Here is a 25,229-nt window from a genome sequence, read left to right as displayed (position 1 = left end):
TCAGGGCTGCTCGATGCAATTCGTGTCTATCGCCGGTCAGCTCGCTTTGGCTATGTTTTCCATGTTCCTCGTACCCCTCGCCATGCGGACCCTCCTTACGATCCCGCGCCCTCAGTCAAGAAGTTGAACCTCTTCGCTGGTTTCGGAGAACAACCGAGTGTTGTCATAATTATCGCTACGAGAGCGAATATACGGAGCTGATTAAAGGAATAGGGTCTTGATTAACCAATTTATTAAGAGTTATCTATTTCTAAGGGGTTCATTAAACGCGAGGAATCCGCAACTCAACGGAGTTCGTTTTTCAGTGCAACAACCACATCTGTTGCTACGAAACGTTAAGGAAGCATTGCCCTGGAGTGAATTTCGAGAAGAGGAGCCAGCGATGACACAAAACTTGAAAGATACTCCCTATCTGAAGTGTGCATTATCCGCTTCCTTCTCCGTATAAACAGTTCCCAATAGTTTGAAGAAGCCTTTGTCCCTTTCAGATCGATATATTGAGATTAAACTCTACTTGTCTATATAAATGTATACAAAAGTTAAAATGAATTGCAGCTTATAACAATCTTGTAGTTTAACGAGACTATTGATGTCGAGATCAAAAATCACTCCGTGGCATATCAATAAGAAATACAACGCTAATGGAAGCCATTGATTAGGGTTGGTAATTTTTAAAGTTCGAAATGTAGCATTTTGATTTGTACAGTTAGTATTGTGTAGCCTTTCTACTTTCGCGATTTAGACTTACAGCGTTTGGAATAAAAACCTAGAACTTAAGTTAATTCCGATAAACAATATATTATGATATTATGATACGTCGCAGAGACACAGATAGGTCTTATGGCACGATGGGATAGGAAAGGCCTAGGAATGGGAAGGAATCGTCCGTGGCCTTAAGGTACAGCACCAGCATTTGCTTGGTGTGAAAATGGGAAACGGAAAAAACATCTTCAGGGCTGCCGACAGTGAGATTCGAACCCGCTATCTCCCGCATGCAAGCTCACAGCCGCTGCACGGCCAACTCGCCTGGTGTAGTCACTAATAACCGCGTGGTGCACTATAAGGCTCCTTTCACACGGTCCACTTGCTTTCCACGCCACGCCACTCCACTCCACTCCACTTCTCAGACACTTGCCGTCCACTTCCGTCAACTTACCGGCAACTTCTCGTCCCCACCTCATATTTCCGTCTCGGTTTGAATCTGGTCCATGGACGCGCACATTATCCTTGGGATTTTTATTCTTCCGAAAAGAAGGTTGAGGTGAAAGAACAGTACTAAGGTTCATTGGGTCCATCCATTGAATTCATATCGCCTAGAACGAGGAACTCATCGTTCTTCTAGATGAACGTACCAATGATCTAAAAATGTTCCTTAATTACTTTCGTATGAGTGGAAATTTGTTTGAATTGTTGTCAATCCTTGAATCAAGTTTACAGCGTCAGGGCACGAACATAAGAAAATGTATTCCGCCGATATTTTGAAACAAAAACTTCAAACTTGTGACGCACACAATGTTGACCGTTTGAACGACTGATTTAGTGAGCTACCAGTATGGCCTTGCTACCTACACCTACCTTCTGTAAATAAGACTGGTAGTTCTCACGAATAAGATTTTTTTTTTACAAGTTGCTGTACGTCGCACCGACACAGATAGGTCTTATGGGCACGATGGGACAGGAAAGGGCTAGGAGTGGGAAGGAAGCGGCCGTGGCCTTAATTAAGGTACAGTCCCAGCATTTGCCTGGATTGAAAATGGGAAACCACGGAAAACCATCTTCAGGGCTGCCGACAGTTGGGTTCGAACCCACTATCTCCCGCATACTGGATAATGGCGGCACATAAGCAACTGTGGCTATCGTGTTCGGTCCGAATAAGAAAATGTTATTATGTAATTTAATTGGAAGCAGTTCTTTTGAAATGAAGACTGCTAAAAAGCCTTAATTAATTATTTTTCAATGACCCATGTTATTGGAATATCGAAAATTGTTAACATATAACACATATAGCCTATTACTGTAGATATCAACTTCTCTCTCTTTGGAGTTGTCCAGTTCGGCAGAAAGTGGAATCCCTTCATGGGAAACTTCATTCCACATTTGAAGCCTTTTATTTTATTTGAATAGTCTGTCGTTCGTTAATCCCACTGACAAGGCCGATTTTGTATTTCTATTATTAACTTTTCAGTATCTATGAATGGAACCGACATTTTGAAACGAAATCTTCGAACTTGTAGCTCATATGTTGACTGTCTGAACGAGCTAATCTGATTCAGTGACGAGTGAGCTTCCGGTCGCCCAGTGTGGAAGACACTTCAGGCCGGTCGACAGCAGCCTGCTGTTGACGAGAGTGGACGGAGGTTGCGCCACACGAAGTGTCTCGTGTGAACGCTACCGGCCTTTTACCACACCTCTGGTGGAGTGGAGTGGAGTGGCGTGGCAAGCAGTGGATCGTGTGAAAGGGCCCTTAATCTTTGCATTTTAAGTCCCGGCATCTGAGTGCATGACTCATTCATACGTGTGGAATATGAGTTCGTATTGCTTTGGAAAGCCTATCACAGATCATTCGTCCCACCCGTGCACTTCCTGTAAGGGAAATGAGATACGTGATTTTGATTTCCCTGTGATGAGATTGATGAGTCAGTGACATTACGATTACTTTCGTTCGATTATTTTGAAAGCATTCACTATCCGATTTCCCTAGTCATTCGAATGGAATTTCAAATGAATAATCGAATAAGCGAGTATTTTGTATTCGATTTTCCCATCACTACACCCTACCCACGTAACTGCTGTAGATATATGAAAATGTAATCGGAATTGTGCGACAGGGTCCATTGTTAGCGCCAGCCGGAACTGCGTGCCATATTGTAAATTGGCACCTCTCTCAAAAACAGGTGGCACTGTCGTGTAGCCTCGCACAAAGTGTATGCGACAGGAGGTTGAGAAACCCGCGGACGCCAAGGACCCACGCGGATAACCGCACTCGGACTTCCAAATTAAGGGCTAGTTCTATAAGCCGCTGTAAGGCTTAGTCTTTGTTAATGAATTTTGGTGTACTTTTATATTAATTTTACTATTAATATTTCTGTCAATTGGTTTAGTATGCTTAATTTGGTTCGATTGGTCCTTTCTTACTATTTCCATTTCTTTCATCTACATATTTACATTATTAATTTAACAAGGAAGATTAACTTTCTGTTTAACCCCTTTTAAGGACGCGACTCCCAGAAATGCACCTATGTCTCTCGTCTCCTCTTATTTATTTGTTTCGTTCGATCCTCTTATAAAGTTGATAGTATTAGTTTATCCTTTAAAAAACGCTTCAGGTTCAACTCCGCCCTCATAATCTTATCTGATTTCTCAGCTTCTTGTAAAAGTCCTTTCAAGTCTTTTATTGGACGGTGAGGTCTTTCCAGAACATTATTTGATGGTTCCACCCTTCCACAGATTAGTTTGGTCTGTGTCTTCTGTTATAGCAGTTCAAAATTTTCAGGGGCACTGGTGGATTTTGAAGCCAATGGTCTACAAAGTAGTCAAAAAATACCGTCAATGTTGGATCTTCGGGGGCGTTACATCCTCAGGCGGCAGGAAGGCAAATTCCGCACACATTATGATTGATTGTCGGATTTTCTGATTTGTATTGTAGGCTTCAGTGAGACTGACTTCCTGGACCTTTCACCAGAGACTTTGACATAAATGGAAGAAGCATCCTTGCACATGGACAAAAGGAAATGTTTATTTTATTGCTTCGATATCGGCTGCTTCAAAGTCGACGTTTATTTCATTCGGGTTCTGTTCCGGGATCTCATTAAATAATCTAGCGTATGTTTCTGTTGTCTTGTTAGGGAGAGGAGCAAATATCACAGGTGTTAAGTTCGCGGAGATCCATTTCTCTATCAACACCTTTTCTGATTCTTTGGGCACACACAACTATACAGGATGTACCAAAACTCGACGGCAAAAATTTAGGAATGGATTCCTCACATAGAAAGAAAAAAAGGTCAACAACATGGGTCCGGAGACGTATGCTTAGATTTATTCAAACTTTTGTACATTTACACCGTACGTCTGTAACGGCAGCTGAAACACTTTGACCATGTATCAGAGGAATTGCTCAAATTGACGACCTTCAGCTTGAATACAAGCCTCCACTCGTCGTTGCATGGAGTTACGCAAGCGATCAAAAATGCCTGGTGTAGTGCGTACTGCCTGAGAGGTTGTCACAATGTGCTCATATAAAGTGGCTTCATCAGGAACAGGAGTCGCATACGCGAGAGACCTAACGTGTCCCCACAGGTTAAAGTCCAGGGGGTTCAAGTCAGGTGAACTTGGTGGTGGCCAAGCAATCGGTCCTCCTCTACCTATCCAGCGCTCAGGAAAATGGATATTCAGGTACCTGCGGGCAGAAGTCTAAAACGTGCGGGAGCACTATCTTGCATGAAAAACATTTGTCGACGCGATGCAAGTGGCATGTCTTGCAAGTAATCAGGCAATGCAGTACGCAAGAAATTCCTGTAGTTCTGTCCTGTAAGCCTATTCGGAAGAACGTAGGGTCCCAACAAGCGATCACCAACAATGCCTGCCCAGATGTTAATGGCGAACCTCTGTTGATGAGAAGATTGGGTGATTCAATGAGGATATGTAAATTATTACTAAAATGAATTTGTGACAAAGTTTGAATAAATCTGTAAGTATACGTTTCTGGACCCATGTTGTCATAACCTCTTTACTTCTCTCTGTGAGGAATCCATTCCTACATTTTTGCCGTCGAGTTTTGGTACACTCTGTATGTTTTAATTCTCCCAGGATTTGTGATGGTTTCACATTTTCCTCACTGGTTCTTCCAAGATCAGCATGTATCGTATATAGCTGTGAAAACTGACTGCTGGAACTTTTGATAAAAGTACCACCCATTAGAAATGTCCTATACGCTTTCACACATTCACTTCCCTTTGCGCTTGAAAATACTAACATTCTTTTTCCATCCTTGTTGTCTCCAAGAATAAATGTGCTACCATCGACCATGCGTAGTGTGGCTTTATCTAAATTAATATAGTTCCGATGTGCTGGTCCTTTTTGGACTCCCTGGGCTTTATTTCGGTGCCTGTAGGGTATATTTACATTGGAAAAACTGAGGTATCCTCTTTGCTAGGATTCAAATTCTTCTGTGTAGACCTAAAACAAAACATACTATCGTTACCATCTCGTACCTAACTTGTGGTAATAACCAATAGTACCAACATGCTTTAAGTACTGACAGACTCGGAACAAATGTACCAATGTGGTTTATAAACAATTTCTATTGATGATGGTTGTTTGAAAGAGCCTAACATCTAGGTCATCGGCCTAATTTTTATTAAAACGACACAGATAACATGCTGTTAGCTCTTAGGTAAAATGCACGTACAGATACGTGCGCTATTTTATAACTGTGTTTAGTTTTGTCTGCGGACCCTAATAGAAATAAAACCGAGTGAGTTGGCCGTGCGTTCAGGGGCGCGCAGCTGTGAGCTTGCATCAGGGAGATAGTGGGTTCGAACCCACTGTCGGCCGTCCTGAAGATGTTTTTCCGTACTTCCCCGTTTTTACACCAAGCAAATGCTGCGGCTGTACCTTAATTAAGACTACAGCCTCTTCCTTCCCACTCCTAGCCCTTTCCTATCCCATCGTCGCCATAAAACCTGTCTGTGTCAGTGTATCTTGTAAAAAATAAAAATGTTTTAATTACCTGTGTAACCGATGATCCATGTTCTTGGCGAAATAGTTTCTTGGCCTGGCTGACTGCTTTGTACACATCGAGGCTTGCTTCATCAGGTACGCACTGGCAGGCTCTTTCACTTAAAACACTATTGTCGCTTGCAATTATAACTTCACCAGCACACGCGGATGACACGGCAGGTTTCGCCAGACATGTTTTCTCGATGCTTATAAAACCTATAACCGTTGTACACTGAATGTGAAGAAATGAATTCCATGTTGTGCACTGCTCGATGACGCAAACCAGATTATCTGAGTAAAGATCAGTGTTGGAGAATTTGGTCTGTGGTAGGATGATAATTCCTGTTAACACCACATGGGATGTCCGCCTCTGGTGTAGTGGTTAGTGTGATTATCGGCCACCCCCGGAGGCCCGGGTTCGATTCCCGGCTCTGCCACGATATTTGAAAAGTGGTAAGAGGGCTGGAACGGGGTCCACTCAGCCTCGGGAGGTCAACTGAGTAGAGGTGGGTGCGATTCCCACTTCAGCCATCCTGGAAGTGGTTTTCCGTGGTTTCCCACTTCTCCTCCAGGCAAATGCCTGGATGGTACGTTCCCATCCCCCGCAAGGCCTCTGTTCAGCATAGCAGGTGAGGCTGCTTAGACGAGGTACTGGTCATACTCCCCAGTTGTATCCCCGAACCAGAGTCTGAACTCCAGGACACTGCCCTTGAGGCGGTAGAGGCGGGATCCTTCGCTGAGTCCGAGGGAAAAATCCAACCCTGGAGGGTAAACAGATAAAGAAGAGAAAATAGAATAGGCTATATCGGATATCCCATTCTCCAAGTGGGTGGAAAAACATGGGTTGAAAGGCAGCGTGAGTCACCGCGCATCGCTTCCCTCCTGGGGTCATCGCAAGCACCTGCTGTCAGGAGTCGTGAATTTTGAGTCTCATTAGAATGTTTACTTTAGCTACCAGTTTGTAGTCGTGAGTTTTGATACATTTGGTACTAATCTTAGCCCGTGAGTTTTGAGACAACCAAAGGAAGTCGGCTCCCGGACTAAACTACCTTCATATCGGTCTGTTTTCAGACAAACTTTGTTGTATGAGAGAGAAAGCTGGGTGGACTCAGGATATCTTATCCATAAGCTAGAAGTAAGACATGAAAGCGAGAATGTTTGCTGATGTGAAGAGGTAGGAACAATGGCAGGAGTGTTCTCGAAATGAGGAAATAAAAGGTTGTTAGGAATGAACTCGGTGGATGAAGCTGTACGCATAAACCGGCTTCGATGGCGGGTCATGTGAGGCGAATGGAGGAGGATAGTTACGTAGGAAAATAATGGACTCGGTTATGGAGGGCAAGAGGGTAGAAAGAGACCAAGACGACGATGGTTGGACTCGGTTTCCAATGATTTAAAGATAAGAGATAAATGTAACTAAACGAGGCCACATAACTAGTTACAAATGTAGGATTGTGCGGCGATTAGTAAATTCAGATGCTTGCAGACTGAACGCTGAAAGGCATAACGGTATACAATGAAGATGTACTTGTTTATTATAATAATAATAATAATAATAATAATAATGATGATAATGATGATAATGATGATAACGAAAAAATGAAATGGCGTATGGCTTTTAGTGCCCGGAGTATCCAAGGACAAGTTCGGCTCGCCAGGTGCAGGTCTTTCGATTTGACTTCCGTAGGCGACCTGCGCGTCGTGATGAGGATGAAATGATGATGAAGACGACACATACACCCAGCCCCGTGCCAGTGAAATTAACCAATGATGGTTAAAATTCCCGACCCTGCCGGGAATCGAACCCGGGACCTCTGCGACCAAAGGTCAGCACGCTAACCATTTAGCCATGGAGCCGGACAAATAATATATATATATAATCATAATGGTTTTACGACCCACTGACAATTTTACGATTTTCGGAGACACCGAGGTGCTGGAATATTGTTCCGCAGGAGTACCTTAACGTGGAGGTAAATGTACCGGCACGAGGCTGTCTTATGAGCTTTTTCAAATAGCACCAGACTGAGCCAGGACTGAACCTGCCTACTTGAACGCAGAAGGTCAGCGCTCTACCATCTGAGCTACTCAGTCCGGCCATAAAGTATGTAGTTACTCTGATATTTAAAAACGTATTCTGAGCATTATTTTGTTTCTGTTTCAGTCTGTTCCTGTCTGATCTATTTTATTATAGAACGCGCAACCTGTTACCATCTCTAGTTACGAACTAGAAGAGCCGTTTGAGACTGCCTTAGTGATAAAATAAAGATCATGTGCGATTGATGTGTTGGTTATATTTATAACGTTGGTATCTTTCACCTTTACCCTAGTGTTTGTGGTGTGGCGCGATGTTAATGGTGCGCTATTCATTTCCCTAGACTTCGTAAGACAACATTGTGTGTTATGATTGCTAAGTAACTGGTGGGTTCTCTGTTTAGTCCATTAAATCTTTGACACTTCTATTTAAAAACCTTTCTGCACCAGGCAGTGCCAGCAAAACTGGACGTCCATGGGATCGAGAACCCAGGATTAGATTACGTCCAGGTCTTGCTTCGTACTTCCTTTTCATGAATCGGTATCATGTCCTAAAAAGAATCTTGTGGTTTTCCGTAGTCTCTCAATTTCACAGCAGGCAAATGCTGGGGCTGTACCTCAGTTAAGGCTACGGCTACTTCCTTTCCACTCCTTGCCCTTTCCTGTCCCATCGTCGCTGTCTTTGTCGATGCGACGGAAAGCAAATATTAATAATAAGAATCTTATATCATGTCTATTTTCTTTCTCAGGATTGCAAATTGGGTGTGATGAACAACGGTTTTGTGCCAGAAGAAGGCGACGCAGAACTTGGTGGCCAGAGCAATACAGATTATAGGTTTGCCCTGACTGGTCGTACATGGGGTGTAATCCGAGACGAGTTGCCAGAACTATTACCCAAGATCATTACCCGAGGAGCTGTTTTCGCTCGTATGAGTTCTGACCAAAAGCAGCAACTGGTCCTGGATCTGAAGGAACTGGGCTACTATGTTGGTAAGTGCTTGTGCTTGCTTCGGCGTTCTGAGATTGGCAAGTAACTGTCTTAACTATTCTTGGCCTATTCCATTCCTTTGTTGTTGGACCTAAACGACATTTCCTTGCTCCTCTTATATATTTGTATGCAAATAATTCTATAATAATCATAACATCTGATAACGGAATCTCCAGATCTAAAATACCTGCAAAGCTGAAATTAGGAACATAGGTTCATCTTTTGTTCTAGAGGTGCACTAAGAAAGTATTTTTCAAAATTCAGCTTCTACTCTAGATTTATGCCCTTTGACACAATAACATGGGATAATGTAGGCGAAAATCGAACTTGTACAAGGACAAGACAGAGATCATTTTAAGACTAATGATGCGAGGTATAAATCTCTAAGTCCCTCTGGAGCTTTTCAAGGCCTGAACACGAAAACTTTTCGAGATATTCGCACCACACTGCCACCGCCTACGGTCCAAGAGCTAGAGAGCAAATGTTGACAGCCTCAGGAACGAGGCGATCTGAAGCATTACAACTTCCGCTTGGGCGGATTGCGTAAGATACGCAGACATTTCGGAGGAAATGGGGAAATTCACCTTTTCACGGTGTTCATTGTCAGTTATCTCGGTTACGGCAATATTCCGATCAGACGTGCTTTTGCTTTCTATCGGCCAGCTTTATACTGTTCCTTGAAGCAACTTTAGTAGTACGCATCTTGTTTTATTTTTAATGGTTTTTCACTTTTCCAGACTCATTTTGGTCACGACGCTATATTTGTTCTACCTTTCTGTTTACCTACAGCTCCAGTATACTATAGCAACTGTTTCTCATAGCTGACTCTATTTTTTCCTTTTCCATAATAGGATTCGTTAGGCATAGAGCTCGTTGCTATTGGTAACTCAGTTTTGTTACCTGCGAAGGGAGACTGGTCTTGTTTTTCCTGTTCGCTACCTCATTGGCGCCTCAGGTGCGGAGTAGTGTCCTCCAGCACATTTGAAACAACTGGCAGCGGTTCCAGTTGTTTACTATGATGCCGTGTAGAAACATATGCAGAACCATGGTTGAGTACTAGGCTTACACGTCCCTTCCCACCTGATGCGCCATCCACTGCGAAATGTTGGCTGCTGGTGAAATATACTGGTTGTGTATCGTGAAGTGAATATGATAATACAGCCTGAATAGCCAGCTGAGTGTTCTGCTCCCGTGATGTCATCGCATTTTGAACCCAATAATATGTCCCTTCACATCCACTCGCGCTATCGCAAGCCCTGTCCTTACATCACTTAATGTAATGAGCGCTGCAGGTTTTTTGTCCACCCCCAGAGGGTGGGGGACGCAGACGAATACACCTACGGTATCCCCTGCATGTCTTAAGAGGCGACTAAAGGGGGCGACCAAGGGACGATTGAACTGGAACAGGGATGGCAAACCTATGCCACGCGTGTCACTAGGTGACACGTGAACACTATTTCGGTGGCACACCACATGAACATAATAATATTTTATATATACGTCTTGCACTGCAGACAATACGTATAAAGTTTCACGTGTAAGAAATAATATCGAAGATCTAAATACTAGTTCCATTCGGACGTGCAATATGGCAACACTGCTATACTGATAGGTCCGAAAGTCAAGTGAAGTAGTGTCGTTTTCTGGTGGGTTTGTATACGGAGGTCGCCGAAAAGAGCAGAAACTTAACAAAGGCGGTGACCGTATTTTTCAAGAACTCTGGCCAAGGGAATTCGGACTGATAAAAAGATGTTGCCGAAAACAATTGTATCCCCCACATTTAATGTAAAGCGCAACTTCAAGACTGATCATTCGAATATTTCTTCCATTTCAAATAAAGAAAGAAGAGTGTTCGTTTAACAAATTATCGAACATTGCACAAAACAAACTAATTCTTTTGTATCATCTTTTCGGCCAAGGAATAATATCAGTGCGACTGTCTCACTGCATAGCACAGCATGCATGAGAAACCGCTTTCTGACGGTGAGTTGTTGAAACAAAGTTTCTTATTGACGTCCGACACATTATTTGAAAACTTCCCTAACAACTAATAATTAACAGAATTAAAGTAATGCCAGCCAGCTGAACTGCTGTCAACGATAGAATATTAAAAATGAGTGAAGAAGTTTCGGAGCAGTTGAAAGCTAATTTGGATAACTCCCACATGTATGCAGGTTTTGATGAAAGCAGAATGTGACCTTACAAAAAAAGGATACCTGTTTTCTTTTTTAATTTTCCATTTCGTTATGGAAATGTGATGAGGGAGAAATTAGTTTAATTGTTGAGCATACAAACTACAACATGGAATGATAATGAAGCTAATGGTGGAAGTTAAATCCATTCGCAATATTAGTACTTTTGAATTTTGTATCTAATAACTTTTTTTTTTACAATTTGTTTTACGTCGCACCGACATAGATAGGTCTTGCGGCGAAAATGGGATTGGCGTACAAGTGGGAAGGAAACCGCCGTGGCCATAAGTGAGGCACAACCCCACGGAACATGCAATCAAATGTATTTACCAGATATATGTATAATAAATAAATAAATAAATAAATAAATAAATAAATAAATGACATATTATGAAACATAATCGGAAATTTATAAAGGAAGTCCCGGAGGGGGGGGGGGTTGTAGACATCCCCTAATGGAAAATAACAAGTGGCACAGTCAACAGATAATAGTAATAAACCAGACTTAAAATGGCACACTAGTTGGAAAAGGTTCGCCATCCCTGAACTAGAACCATGAAACTACTTGTGATTAGTACCAACACCCAGGGAACACCATGGATCGCCTTTACTTGCGAGTAGTACCACTATGTTAGGTACGCACTATGTTTGTGTTCAGTAACAGCAGAGAGCGGTTCACTGTGGGTTTCCAGTACCTGTGCTTAGTACCACTATTAGCGGAACACCGCGGGCTTACGTTGCCTGTGATTAGTACCATTATGCGAGAAACACCACGGGTCTGGGCGTTGCCTGTGGTTAGTACTACTATAGGAGTGACGTCGTGGGTCTGCGTTGCCTGTGATTAGTATCCACTATGAGGAACACCACGGGAATACCGGCGCCTGTGATTATTACACCCATGTGAGGTGCACCATGGGTTTGCGTTGCTTACGACTGGCGCCATTATATGAGAAACACCTTAGGCCTGAGTTACCTGTGCGACGAACAGTACTCGTGAGTAGTATAGTACCATAATGTGTGGTACACCGTGAGTCTACGTTACTTGTGATTAGTACCGCAACATGAGAAATACCATGGCTTTACTAGTGTTAAGTACGGTACCATTATGAGGGGCCGATGACCTGGATTTTCGGCCCTCTTTAGACAACGAGCATCATCGATTCAGGACTGTGCTTTGGAAGCAGTCCCTTAGCAAGTAATACTATTGCTTTAAGATGGTTTTTGAGAAGGTCGCGGGTCGGATCCACTGATTTGTCTTAAGTTGATTGAATTCTAGTCAGTGGATCGAGTTTGGAATTATTTTTAACTTTCAGTATTGTGAGTTGAATCCGCTGATTATTTTAAATTCATATTCATCCATTCATTCTTAATCTCCACGTTTTGAATTCTGATCAGTGGATGAATTTTTGGCTTTTAAATTTTCATTTATATTTAGTCTCAATTTCGTACCATTGGGGCCGATGACCTAGATGTTAGGCCCCTTAAAACAAGTATCATCATCATCAGTTTTGTTCGTACTCTGCAAATGACAAAACAATAAATTTCCTTTCACAAATCATCTTCCTAAAAATAAGTATCTTTGTGTTGTGTCTGATGATCTACATTCTCCCTCTGGCTCGAAAAACCGTTCAAAATTCCATTATCCAATGAATACGGTGGATAAAAGCGCCGTGCTAAATTCATAGATAGAATTAAGATTAAGTTCATAGGGAGTCTGTTAGGAAATAAACTAAGAAAACTCCTGAATACATTCAAAAAGCTGTGGGAGATACAATGAATATAAACGATTGATCCCGTGGAAACCAAAATCTTCCTCGGGATTCAAATACGACTGCAATACAGATTGCAGTAATGGAATGGCTGTTGCTCTTGGCCAGAAAGTCGATATCAAGTGATGTCACGCAAAATAAACTGAAGGGAAAGGTACGTCTCCTTCCTATTGAAGAGCCCCCTCATCCTCTACACAGCCACCTTTCTAATCCATCATCCTGAGTCTGATCAGTTTTTGAGAAACGTTGGAAAGTATAACGGATGTCTTAATATGACGTCCTTTGCACCTTAGGAGGTACACTAGGAAAACTTTATGCCGACTTTTAAAATTGAAGGCAAAGTTTACAAGTTAATTCCAATATTTTTTTTTACAAATATACAGTATTTTGTTGGCAATGAGGAAAAAGTCCGAAATTTGGTCCAATATCTTCCTGTTTCTAAGCTTTGGTTAATGTTACGACTTCAATAACGTCTGCAATATCACAGTCTTTATGTACGAGATATTAAAACAGCGATGGAGACTGCCCCAGAAGGTCAGTAGTTGAAGGGTGTGATTCATGCAGACCGAAAACCACCAGCTGAGTCGATATAAGGCACCTAGGAGTGTGGGGTCTGTTCTGATTGTGGGGCAGGAGTTTGAAAAGGGGAACATCGTTCTTCACAGCAGAGACACGAATTTTGTGCGAATCAGTGAAACTCGCCGTGCTTAAAACTCTCTTCAGTACCCTTTTATGTTATGCCGTGAAGATGATGGACACTCCATCAACATCCCCTAGCTTGATACAAGTTCTAAAGCCCCTCTTAAGAAAACAGATTCTGAGTTTTATTCTTCCCGAATCATGGAAAGAGAGGGTCAAGAAAACATCATCTTACTCTGTCGCAGTCTCCTTAATCAATATTAATCAAGATAGAAACAGAATGGCTGAACTTTATTAGACACAACCAAAGTAAATTACGATAGGAAAATGACTTACACCTGCGGGACGCCGTGTGCAAAGGAGAGGGCAAGTTTATGATCCAGTTCGTGTTGAAGAGACTCCGCTACAGCTAGTGAGACTTGTCGGTGCGGCAGTGAAACCATCCTCGGACATAAACATTTCATTAGTGAAATAAACATACTGTATACTTTAATACAGTGAATTATGGACAAGTTCAGTATCAAGTTAGGAGGTCAGCCATATTATAGTATTACCTAAATGAAGTTGGCATTAGAGACATGTTATGGGAAAGACTTGCTGCCTCTGTTAGACTCAGTGAACCATACTCTTTCGAACAGAACATCAAGACTTCAAAAAGCACCTGCCAGTTATGATCACGAACAGTTAGTATGCTATTCTCAACAGCAGCAGCAGCAGCACCAGCAGCACCAGCAATAATATCACGGAGTTCTGAACACGGGCACTAATACCCCCCCACTACAACAGGGACTCACATCTGAAGGTAATATTCTGCCCATCACACGACATTATTTTTTTACGATTTGTTTTACGTCGCTCCGACACAGATAGGTCTTACCGGCGACGATGGGATAGGAAGGCTCTAGGAGTGCGAAGGAGCGACCATAGCCTTGAAAGGTACAGTTCCAGCATTTGCGTGGCGTGAACATGGGAAACCCAGGAAATTACTGGATAATAGTGTAGATGTACCTAATCAACCAGCTAAACTATTTTGCGGACACATTGTAGGACAGTCTAATTGTAGCATAAACGAAGTAGAAAAGGTGATAGACGTAGAGGCGCGCGGCTGTGAGCTTGCATCCGGGAGATAGTAGGTTCGAATCCCACTATCGGCAGCCCTGAAGATGGTTTTCCGTGGTTTCCCATTTTCACACCAGGCAAATGCTGGGGCTGTACCTTAGTTAAGGCCACGGCCGCTTCCTTCCAACTCCTAGGCCTTTCCTATCCCATCGTCGCCACAAGACCTATCTGTGTCGGTGCGACGTAAAGCCCCTAGCAAAAAAAATGATAGATATGAATATGTCAGACGCCAGTACTTAGATATCTGGCAATCACTCGGTCAAAGACGTGCGAGTAACTAATCAGGTTGAAATAAGCTTAGTTCTGATGAGAGAGCGCCTACCTATCAAAGTAAAGACAATATAGTCGCACAGACATGGCCCGTATTGTATTTTCGTCGAAAGTTTGGAGGTTAAAGTTGGCCAACGAATCCCATGTCGATAGGTAAACTGCTTTTTTAACATAACAATGCCTTTAGAAAGTGGTTGACATCAGCTCTGTTGAAAAAAAAATAGTTTAAAAATTGTAGCTCTTACGGCAGGATTTGCAAATTTAATTGCACCATGTGATTTTTTTCACGAAGGAATCAAAAAGCTTACTCTCCAAACTTCATAAACAGGGTATAATCAGAAATGTCGACACCGCGTTAAGCGAGAAGGAAATTTTAGAAGAAATTGCCTCTCCATATCCAGCTGGGCGTATTAAGAGATATACCAAAATATCACATACGAATCCAGATAGTTATAGCAATCCCAGTGTGTGACGTAACTTTTCGATCGCAGTCCCTCCCCACTCATATAGCTATATTGGGAACTCGGTGCTGTGGAACAGTATGCTGCCACCGTAGTGCAGTGTGACATATGTTTACGTTTGGGCCACCGTCAAAGTCAATGTAAATCAAGAGTAGCGCGCTGTAATAGATGTGCGGGTCCACACTGCACAGAAGACTGTGTTGATACCACGGAAGTTGGTTGTGCTCTCTGTCGAAGTCAACTTTTTGCTTCAGATAAGAACTGCTCGGTGCACATTAGACAGCATTACATGAAAATGGCAAATGCTTATAACACACCTCCTATGCATTCATCAGTTGAGCAGCAAAGTCAGTGATACGCTCAGGTGGTTGCTACTGTACCACAATACAATAGCCGTGAAGAATTCTCTCCTACCAACACAACCACTACAAAATTCATCTTCAGTATCATAGAGAGCTCTGCCATCATTGCAATCATAACAACAGTTAACCCGTCCATCATATCGAGGACAACAGGAACAACGGCTACCTTCACCGCATGATGCCGCGCCTACGCAAGGACAACTTCCATCAGTTTCCACTCTACGTCCTACTCGCCGCCAAGAAACTCCCCCTCCCTCCCCAGCTTACCCTCCCCCACACCGAGTGTTTGCTCCTCAACAATTACCAATTACACCTATTAGGCAAAACCAATATCCTCCTCGTCCGCATAACATTCTTGATCATTCCATCAATCGAAATAACTTCATTATAGAAGAATTAGTCTAACTTATAATGCATATAATCACCTCGTCTCAGACAACGCCCATAGAAAATCCCCTTGTCATTAGGGAATTAATATCTAGTTAAATAAATTCATTGGGTCTTAGGGTCCTGCAGTGGAATGCTAGATCTGCCATAGCTAATAAGGGAAGTTTAGAGCATGAACTTCGTCACAGAGATATAAAGGTGGCAGCGATTTCCGAGACGTAGTTCAGCGAATCAAAACTTATAAGATTTAGAAATTCTGATATTCTACGAGACGATCAGTTCGAGGGGAAAGGAGGAGCAGCATTTTTCATACATAACGCAGATCCTTTTAAGGTATTGCCTGTCACAGTGGGGGTACATCCTAGTCTATAACTCGTTGCAGCACGTATCCTTTCACCTTCACCGACCGACAGGGTTGCAATATTTTAGGCACAGTCAACACTTACAATCTATCCATATTGAATGACGGCTCACCAACACTAGTTCCATCCTTATCACTGTTCAATGGCAGTTCATACAACAATATGCTCTCCCGTCATTGCCACAATCACTCACTGAAATGTACTTAAGATCCGTTTGGTTCAAATCACTATACAGTACTTATAAACATCGATATTTCTACTAGGAGTAACCCGTCACTATATTCATCAAGCAAGTGGAATATCAATTGTGCAGACTGGACACTTTTTACGCGTAGAATATTTCACGAAACACACTGTTTCCCGGCGCAGAAATTTGCCATGGACAATTATAATACCTTTGTAGAGATAATGGAACGTGCTGCTCATATATCTATCCCCTTGAGAAAACCACCTGATCAGAACAACACTCAAACAGTTTGGTGGAACGCTGATTGTTCCCGAGCCATTGCTCTCCGGCGGACGGCTCTCCGAGAATTCCGAACACATCCTACCCAAAAAACATACCTACATTTTCAGAAGATTTCTACTCGAACTAAGCTATTTCTCAAGGAAACTAAGAAACAGAGTTTGCAAAAATACTGCTCCACATTGAATAAGGAAACGCCAATAGCAGAAGTATGGCATCGCATACATTTGCGCAACAGAAATTATAGTACTCAGGATAGTACTTGATACCCCTTGGTTAGAAGAGTTTGCTGATAAAATTACGCCACCATCATCTAGTTATCCACCGTGTACATTTAATGAAGAGCTATCTTAACACGTCCTCTGTTCACCATTTACAATCGAGTTCCGAATGACCATTAAGAACTCCGCCAATACAGCACCGGGCATAGATGAGATCCGATACCCCATGTTACATCACCTACCTGACGAATAACATTGCATCTTTTCCTCAGGATTGTCAGTGAACTTATGTTTCAGAAATGCCTACCTGAGTCACGGAAGACGCAAATTGTAGTATCCATCCTCAAGCCAGGAAAAGAGCCAGGAGATCCAGCAGGATATCAAACTATTGCCCTTTCTTCCTGCATTGGAAAAGCAATTGAAAGAATGATTAAAAATCGCTTAGACTGGTGGCTAGAATCATGGTCTCTGCTACCTTCTGCTCAAAATGGATTCCGCAAGGGTCGTTGTACGTATGATAACCATGCCATACCAACCACAGCGATTCATACAGCTTTTCTAAATAAACACTACCTTACTGCTCTCTTTTTGGACCTATCAGCTGTGTATCAATGTACGAATACCATTACTAATGGACAAACTGATAGCTCTTGGATTGCCTCCAACCTTTGTGTCGGGTATATATCAATTTATGCATATTAGATGACATTAATCATAACCATAGACTTCTCGGACCATGACGATCGAGCGAAGTACTCCCCCAATGTGCAGTACTTAGTCCCATACTAAACATCATTTATACCAGAGATTTGTATAATATTCTGCCTCTTAGAGTTCGCATTTTTCAGTATGCTGACGGCTTATTAATCTTTACTTCAGTGACGACCATACCTGCTATCAAGTGTCGTCTTTGATGCTATGCAGCATGTAAATCAGTGGTTACATCAACATGGGTTAGAACTCTCTCTAAATAAATTCCTCAGCAGTAATATTCACAAAAATTAGAATTCAACCACCAATTTACAACTTCATCCTGGGATCACACAACATCTTGGTTCAACCACAAACCGAATTCGTCGGACTGTTTCATGATACCCGACTCACTTGGGCTGCTCATTCGAAATATTATACAAAAATTGGAACATGGGATCAATATCCTACGCACTTTCACTTCGTGGGGAGCACATCCATCTATACTACTAGTGCTATACCTCACGGTGATTCGCTCGAAGGTGGAATATGGAAGCATGTTTTATTTCAGTGGCAATAAACTAGATAGCCTTCAATTTCAGTGCATTTGCATTTCCCTTGGGGCTTTGAAAACCACGCCAACTAATGCTTTTCTATTAGAAGCCGCAGAAATGCCCTTAAATATCGGTGCGCAGTTTCTTTCAGATAAGTTCATGTTAAAAATTCAATAATTCTAACATCTCTTCGAAGACTACCACACTTAGCAGACGATGAAAACTGGCTTTCTTTGAATCAAAGATACCTCCTGCTGCGAAGTGTCACATATACAGACTCAAAAAATTACAGCAAATATATATGATATTGTATTTGAGCACTGAATTAGTCCTATGGAAGTGAAGAGATCACTAACATATCTTCAAAAAGATCACAGATTGGCGCAATTATGTCAAGATGGTTTGACTTTCCGGTATTCTTCGTCTGTTATGATTTATCCTGATGGCTCAAAAATACCAATAAGCGGTGTAGGATGTGTATTTTATTGTCAAAAGACATGAAACTCAAGGTTTTCGTTTGCCAGCACATTTCTATGCAGCAGAAGCTATTGCCATTATAGAAGCCCTCAAATATGCCAGACGATTCTACCGTAAAAGTATCTCTATCCTTGCCAATTCACTGAGCGTCCTTTGCACACCATCTACACCGCTTATCCTCCAGAAACCCAATATCTACCCCGTCAGTATTATTCAAAAACATTTGAACTCTAAAGGCGTGGTTCGAGAGTAAATTTCGTATGGGTCCCAGCCCTCATCGGGATACCACATAATGTATACGTAGATGCCTTAGCGAAAGAAGCATGTGTCAGTGGCCAGGTCATGAATACTCTCAGAAAATTAATCGATTATACAATGATTAAATACAAAAGAGCCTGTGGTCAGTGGACAATAAAGTGGGAGGAAACAAAGAGCAAGAACGGTAAATTTTACTCAGTGATCGAACAGAACCCCCCGCGACGTCCTTGGTTCGCATGATGGAATACTCAACAACGATTCACCTCGACAATCACGCGAATGCGATTCAATCACGGAAGTTTTAGAAGTCCCCTTTATCGCACCAACGTAGTGGACACACCATACTGTTCATGTAATGGCCAGTCGATTCAGAACATAAACAGTCTCTTTTGCATGTGCTCATTATCACAAACAGCAAAATGTGTTGATTACAATTTTTGCTTCACGCTAAGCAACAGTTACCAACCTGTGTAAGTACACTACTGGCGACTGAAGACGCACGTGTATACTATTATTGGGAACTATGTAACAAAAACTTGTCTACAAATTTGACTGATTTAACATGGATATGTATGTGATAATAATGTGATGTGCAACATACGTCTTTATATATGTATTCCAAACTGTGACAATGACTTGTAACGAATAGTAAAGTTCAAACCAGCATATTGTCATATCCAACTGGCTGTTTGGTCTGATACTGGTCTAACGCCAAATACATTTTTTTAAAGATTCTGATCTTGGTAAGTTAGAAGTTTTAGTAGTGGGCCCCATTACATCCACGAGCGGACTCTGTACACTATAGACCTGGGATTTTAAGGCAAATGCCAATTTTGTTCCATAAGAAATTACATGAACATATTTAAATTTGTTGAAGTTTCATGTTAAAGGTCTTAACAGTTAAGTTTTGTAGTGCCCTAAAATGCTTATTTAGACCTTTAAAAACTATTTTACTATTTTAGTGCCTAAAATAACTATTTCAGGCCCATGCCTGGCGTAGACTTGCAGAAACATTTAGAGCAGAGTTTCCTGCAGTAAATACTCTCATTTCCGTCTTTAAAAGGAATGATTCTTTTTTCCATAGCCAGTTACACGTAGCTCAAGAGTAAGCTCTTCTGACAGCCTTGTGCTACAGTAGCAACAGGAGCGAGAGAAAATGTTGTTTACAAGGAGGTTTAATAAAACAACCAAACTTCAACCACCACCTTGGACAATATAATTTGAACGGCAGTAGAATTCACTTGACTGGCTGTAGGTAAAGGAGCCTGCCATTATAATTTAAACCCTCCAAGTCCAGCATGCCATTTTAATGAAAACTCTCCAACCCAGAGACTTTACATGAGAAACTACGTATGGCGACCTCCCCTAGGTGTTTCTCGGGTAACGCTAAGAGCAATGCAATCTAATAAAATCTTACCACATATATAGTATTTTACCTAGAATTCCGTACACAATGTAGAATTCCGTAGCGAAGCATGGGTACACGAGGTAGTATATACCGCGTGGTACAGCTGCCCCTATTCATACAATTGTATGCAACCTTCAGATTATAGCCTAACGTAAAAATATTCATCATGGCTCCTCACAGCAATGTCTGATCTTACTACGCTTTCTATAATTCTTTTATTAGTGTTAACGAAATCGGCATCAATGATACAATACCGAACGACGGTAAAGAATCGTGACTGTTTTGTATCACAGAATCCTCTTGTACAGAGAATATGACGGCTGACTAGAAGTAGTATTGACATAACGTCGGTAAACAACTCGTGATAACTAGGCGTGATAAAAGTTACGGGAGGAAACCGGTACTTGTTAGTCGGAGGTTCGAGCCCGATGTAGGATAAATATTTTTATTTCGTTGTTAATGTTCGTCTGAGTCACGCTGTTGAAGACAAATCCAAATCTTGATCAGCTCTCATATTGCAGGTACTGTATATTTTTCCTTTAAACAACCACAGAGGAACGAATCTAGTGGAATAAATTCGGGTGATCTAACCGGCCATGTGACAGGACCTCCTCGTCCAATCCATCGTCCATGATACGTGCTATGCAAGCGGTTTCGTACTTCCAACGACCAGTGTGAAGGAGCTCCATCCTGCTGGAACCATCTCCTTAACCGTGTCATAAGGGACACATCCTCAAGAGCGGGACGTATTCACGAAGAAACTGTAGATAGCGTCGTTCGAAGGAATGTGGTCCAGTTACCTTGTGACCTATAGTACGCAAAACCTTCAGTGATACTACAGCTCCCTAGTGCTGAATCGGTAGGCCTCGGTTATCTTCGAGATTCGCATTGGCAACCTTTGAAACCCAGACTATGAATAGATTATGCATCGCCGTGAGATATTTGGCGTACACTTCACGTACTAGTACTGTTGTTTACACAGCAAGGAATGCGTGCTGGGAACAAGATTTGCATCTAGAAATGTTTTATAATGTTATATGTGTGTGTGACACAGTTGTTGGCTTAAGATGATTAAGGTTTAGAAAATACATATCGATCGGTCATACCATCGGTTCAATTCAGATTTCATTTCCATTCAGTTGGCAGTATTACTGGAACCGGGGTAGCTCCCTCTTTACTCCTCACTCCCGTAAAACTAAGCATCACTAAAAGTTTAGTGGACTATATTATCTCCCACCACACGATGACGCCTCATAGTACCTGAAATCGAGGTCCCCTTACCAAGTGAGGATTTTCACCGCTCCAGTAACAGAAGTTGTGACAATTAACCGTTCCCTTGTTGTGAAATCTAGATTCGTCACTAAAGAGGATGTCCGTTAAGAAATCCGCACTAGTTTCAACTCTTTGCAACATCCATTGCGAAAATTCTATCAATTTTTGACAGTCATCTCCGAGAATTTCCTGGTTTAGTTGTTAATGGTAGAGGTGGAATTTATGGCGGTGCAATAAGTGCAGTATAGATACATGTCTGATGTTCAGTTAATTTCCAATGGCCCGTGAGCTTGTATGCGGGTTGTACGCAATTGTGTTTTGAACACCTTCCTCGTTAGCTCCATTCGTCACTGGAGCATCCCGAACTGGGGGTAATGTATGAGAGATGACCCCGTTGCACGCAAGTCTTTCAACACCTCGAAATGTATCTGCAGTTAGCAGCCTTCGTGCAGGAAATCGTTCTTCATACACGCGTCTGGCTTACCGTGAATTCTTCCTCACTTCCCCATAAAGTAGTAGGCCTATCATATTCACATAATCATTCTGTGAATACATAAGGTTTGCTTCTGCGCTAAACGTAGAATAGGTTTTCGCACATTGCTGCAAATATTACGATGTACTTTTTCATGTCGTACGTATGAAGTCCAAACCACTGTTAGTCCTTTTTCCAGTCGAACGTGCGTAGTTACTTCGTTCAATGGGTGTGTCATAATGTTGACAATAAGTGCAGTGCGCTCCATTCGTTGTAGCCGTTTGCCATGTTAAAGTCGCAAGGTATTATTCCTTTCTTATGTATGCTTTTTCTGTAAAGGTGAAAAATGACTTTTGAGACTTGAAGTTAAACCTTAATTACGAATGCCTTTATGATTATAATATAAAAATACAATTAAAATGTGAACAGATTCGAACTCTGAATCCCTGGAAATAATCACACGCTGGCTGCGATTAATACAATGTAGCCACTTCAGGCGACAAAGAGAAGGTCTCGAAACTCTGAACTAATGGAATAATCCAGGCTATTGCTTCGAAACTGATCTTTTATGTTACAAGTTCTGAACTCTAATTTGCAGACAGGTATACCCTGCTACAAACAAAGCAGTGTGCTAAGGAATCCGGTCTCCCTGAAGCCCAGATATTTGCAACCATTCCCTACGCATAGCGTATGTACCTATTACTTGGTTGAATGAGTCCTGCATAATGTTTCAGGTTCATTTATCTGTATTCGGTGCTTACGTTGCGATATTTATTGTAACTCCCTTAGAAGAATACCCGAGACTTCAGAAAAGTTAAGTCCTCGTAAAAGATGCCCAGGCGAGTACGAAATGAAAATTACAAAGGCGTGACTTAGGAGTATGAACCTTCACTGCTCCAAATAACCTACTCAGGTACATCTACCATATATAATTCCGCGCAGCTACTTCTAGCTTGAATGTTCAACTCTTATAACTCTGTATTCACGAATAGAGCGAAAGTTCTCGCTTCGAAAAGTTACTTATGTTTTACAGCCTTATGCCGGTTTTATGCCTTTTTGAACGCTCTAATATTAGTAATTACATTTTCTGTAGAGTATTTGCATGCTATAGATTATAAAAAACTGAAAAAACACGTTTCTATCAATTTCAATATGAGACTATACAAAATGGCAGTGAATTGACATGTCTGTAATTTGTCCTAACTTACCACGTTTTCTATGGCACCGTTACCACCCCTTTCTATCAAAGTAAAATGGCCCCTTTGACGAATCAGGTGCATAATTTTTCAGAGACAGGTGTAGGAGTGGCTATGGTTTGTACAGTACAGTACAGTAACATTTCTAAAAATGAATAGAGTATTGGACTCCGCTCTACATAAAATGGTACAGTGTTTTTTGAGATAGGCCTCAGTTACTGCCTCTTGTACCGTTTTTGCATTATGCTGGGAAATCTATATCGGACTAACTGCACATAAAATTGCTGTAAGATGTTGCGCAAGACAGGACTACCTAGCAGGCAGGATATGTTCGGGAAACAATAGGGGCAGCTATACCACCCACTATGTGGACTAAGAAGTGATAAATAGGTAAATTTACTCTGGGGTTTCAAATAGGGCACTAGACTTGCATTTACCTGGAGTGTGTAAAAGTCCATCCTCTGACACAAGAAGATCTTAGTTGTCTCATGCTGCGTGCGTTTGCACACCATAGTAAGGACGTTCTTAAACAGCCCTCGCCCGCCTGCCGACGAGATAAATGTGTGTATGAGAACTGATATTTGTACAATAGTCTTTCTAGTGGATGCTTATTTTTTTTTCTACATTATACCGGATGGTTCACCAGCCCCTTGCGATCTAGTTTTATGCCACCTGCTGCGTTTGCTAAAATTCTGAAAGACATTGGTCCCTGTCCCTAAACCGCGGTAATATAGAGAGATCTGTGGTCACAGGCTGAACAGCAGGAAACGCGAGCACCACTATTAAGTCATTGAGTATCACGAATGAACCCGTAAAACGAGCACCGATACGAAGACCACGTAGCTTAGGATGTGCGCATTCAGGCCAGGAATAGATATTGTATAGGATGGGAACTGCCCGCTGCGTGCAAACCGCGCAATAGCTCACTTGGGAGGGGCGCGGACGGAGATCTGAGAGTGAAGAATGCTCGAGAGTTACGCGTTTCAAATCCCACGCAACTATTTGTTCTATTTACAATCAGTTGCCTGAGGTGTGGCAATTTCGAATACATAATAGTTTCCACAGACTGACTTGTTTATTTCGCCCTGAAATGGGCCGTTGGTATAATGTCATATGATATGGAGCTGTGTGGGAAGAGGCTAAGAATTTGTTACCTACGTCGTTTAACTCTGTACCTGCTTGAAATGACGAACTGCGTGGTCGATACAGAACTGTGCTCTATGCTGTAAGGACCGTCTGGTACGTTGCAACATCTCCGGCGTAAAGGATCGGCATGCCTCGGTGATGAGCTGCGTAAGGTGACCAGGATTGACCGGCTCCTATGCGTACACCTGTTTTGCATGGGCCAACAGAAAAATCAAGGGGGCGTAAGATCAGGTGATCTGGCGGGCCAGGGGACAAGTCCTCTGCTTTCTTTCCATTTATCAGGGTATATCGCATGGAGATTGTTCCGGACAACCGCGCGTGCGGTGGAGCTCCGTCATGTTGAAACCACATTCTGCAGCGGTCAAGGAGTGGTACATGTTCCAAGAACGGCTGGTAGTTAATCATGGAGAAACCACAGATGGCATTCTTCCGTCAGAGGTCCCTCAAAGAAATGACCAATGAGATGATCTCCCACTATCCCACAGCATACGTTTACGGCCTACTGTACCTGAAAAGCTGCCTGTCGTACCCAGTGTGAATTATCCACCCCCAGTAATTCCTATTATGGCTATTAACTGTTCCATTTTTGTGGAACAGCGTTTCTTCCGTACATAAGATGGTCGCTAAAAAGGCGGGATCATTGTCCACACGCTGTAGGGTCCATTGACAGAATGCCATCTGGACTTCAAAATCAGGTCTATGGAGCTCCTGATGTAAGTGTAGATGGTACGGGTGAAGCCACTAGTTGTGAAATATCCGCATAACAGA

General features: G+C 42.1%; 1 protein-coding gene across 1 annotated transcript in view; it reads left to right on the top strand.

Moving 5' to 3' along the window:
• LOC136864327 (polyamine-transporting ATPase 13A3) overlaps positions 1 to 25,229 on the top strand; it is an 869,746-nt gene that overhangs the window by 840,361 nt on the left and 4,156 nt on the right. The window contains exon 18 of the mRNA XM_067141161.2: positions 8,502 to 8,742. Coding sequence (XP_066997262.2) covers positions 8,502 to 8,742 — 241 coding nt within the window. The remainder of the gene's footprint in view (positions 1 to 8,501; positions 8,743 to 25,229) is intronic.

Source organism: Anabrus simplex, chromosome 2 (assembly GCF_040414725.1).
Source record: "Anabrus simplex isolate iqAnaSimp1 chromosome 2, ASM4041472v1, whole genome shotgun sequence".
NCBI lineage: Eukaryota > Metazoa > Arthropoda > Insecta > Orthoptera > Tettigoniidae > Anabrus > Anabrus simplex.
This window is presented reverse-complemented; position numbering and strand designations above follow the sequence as displayed.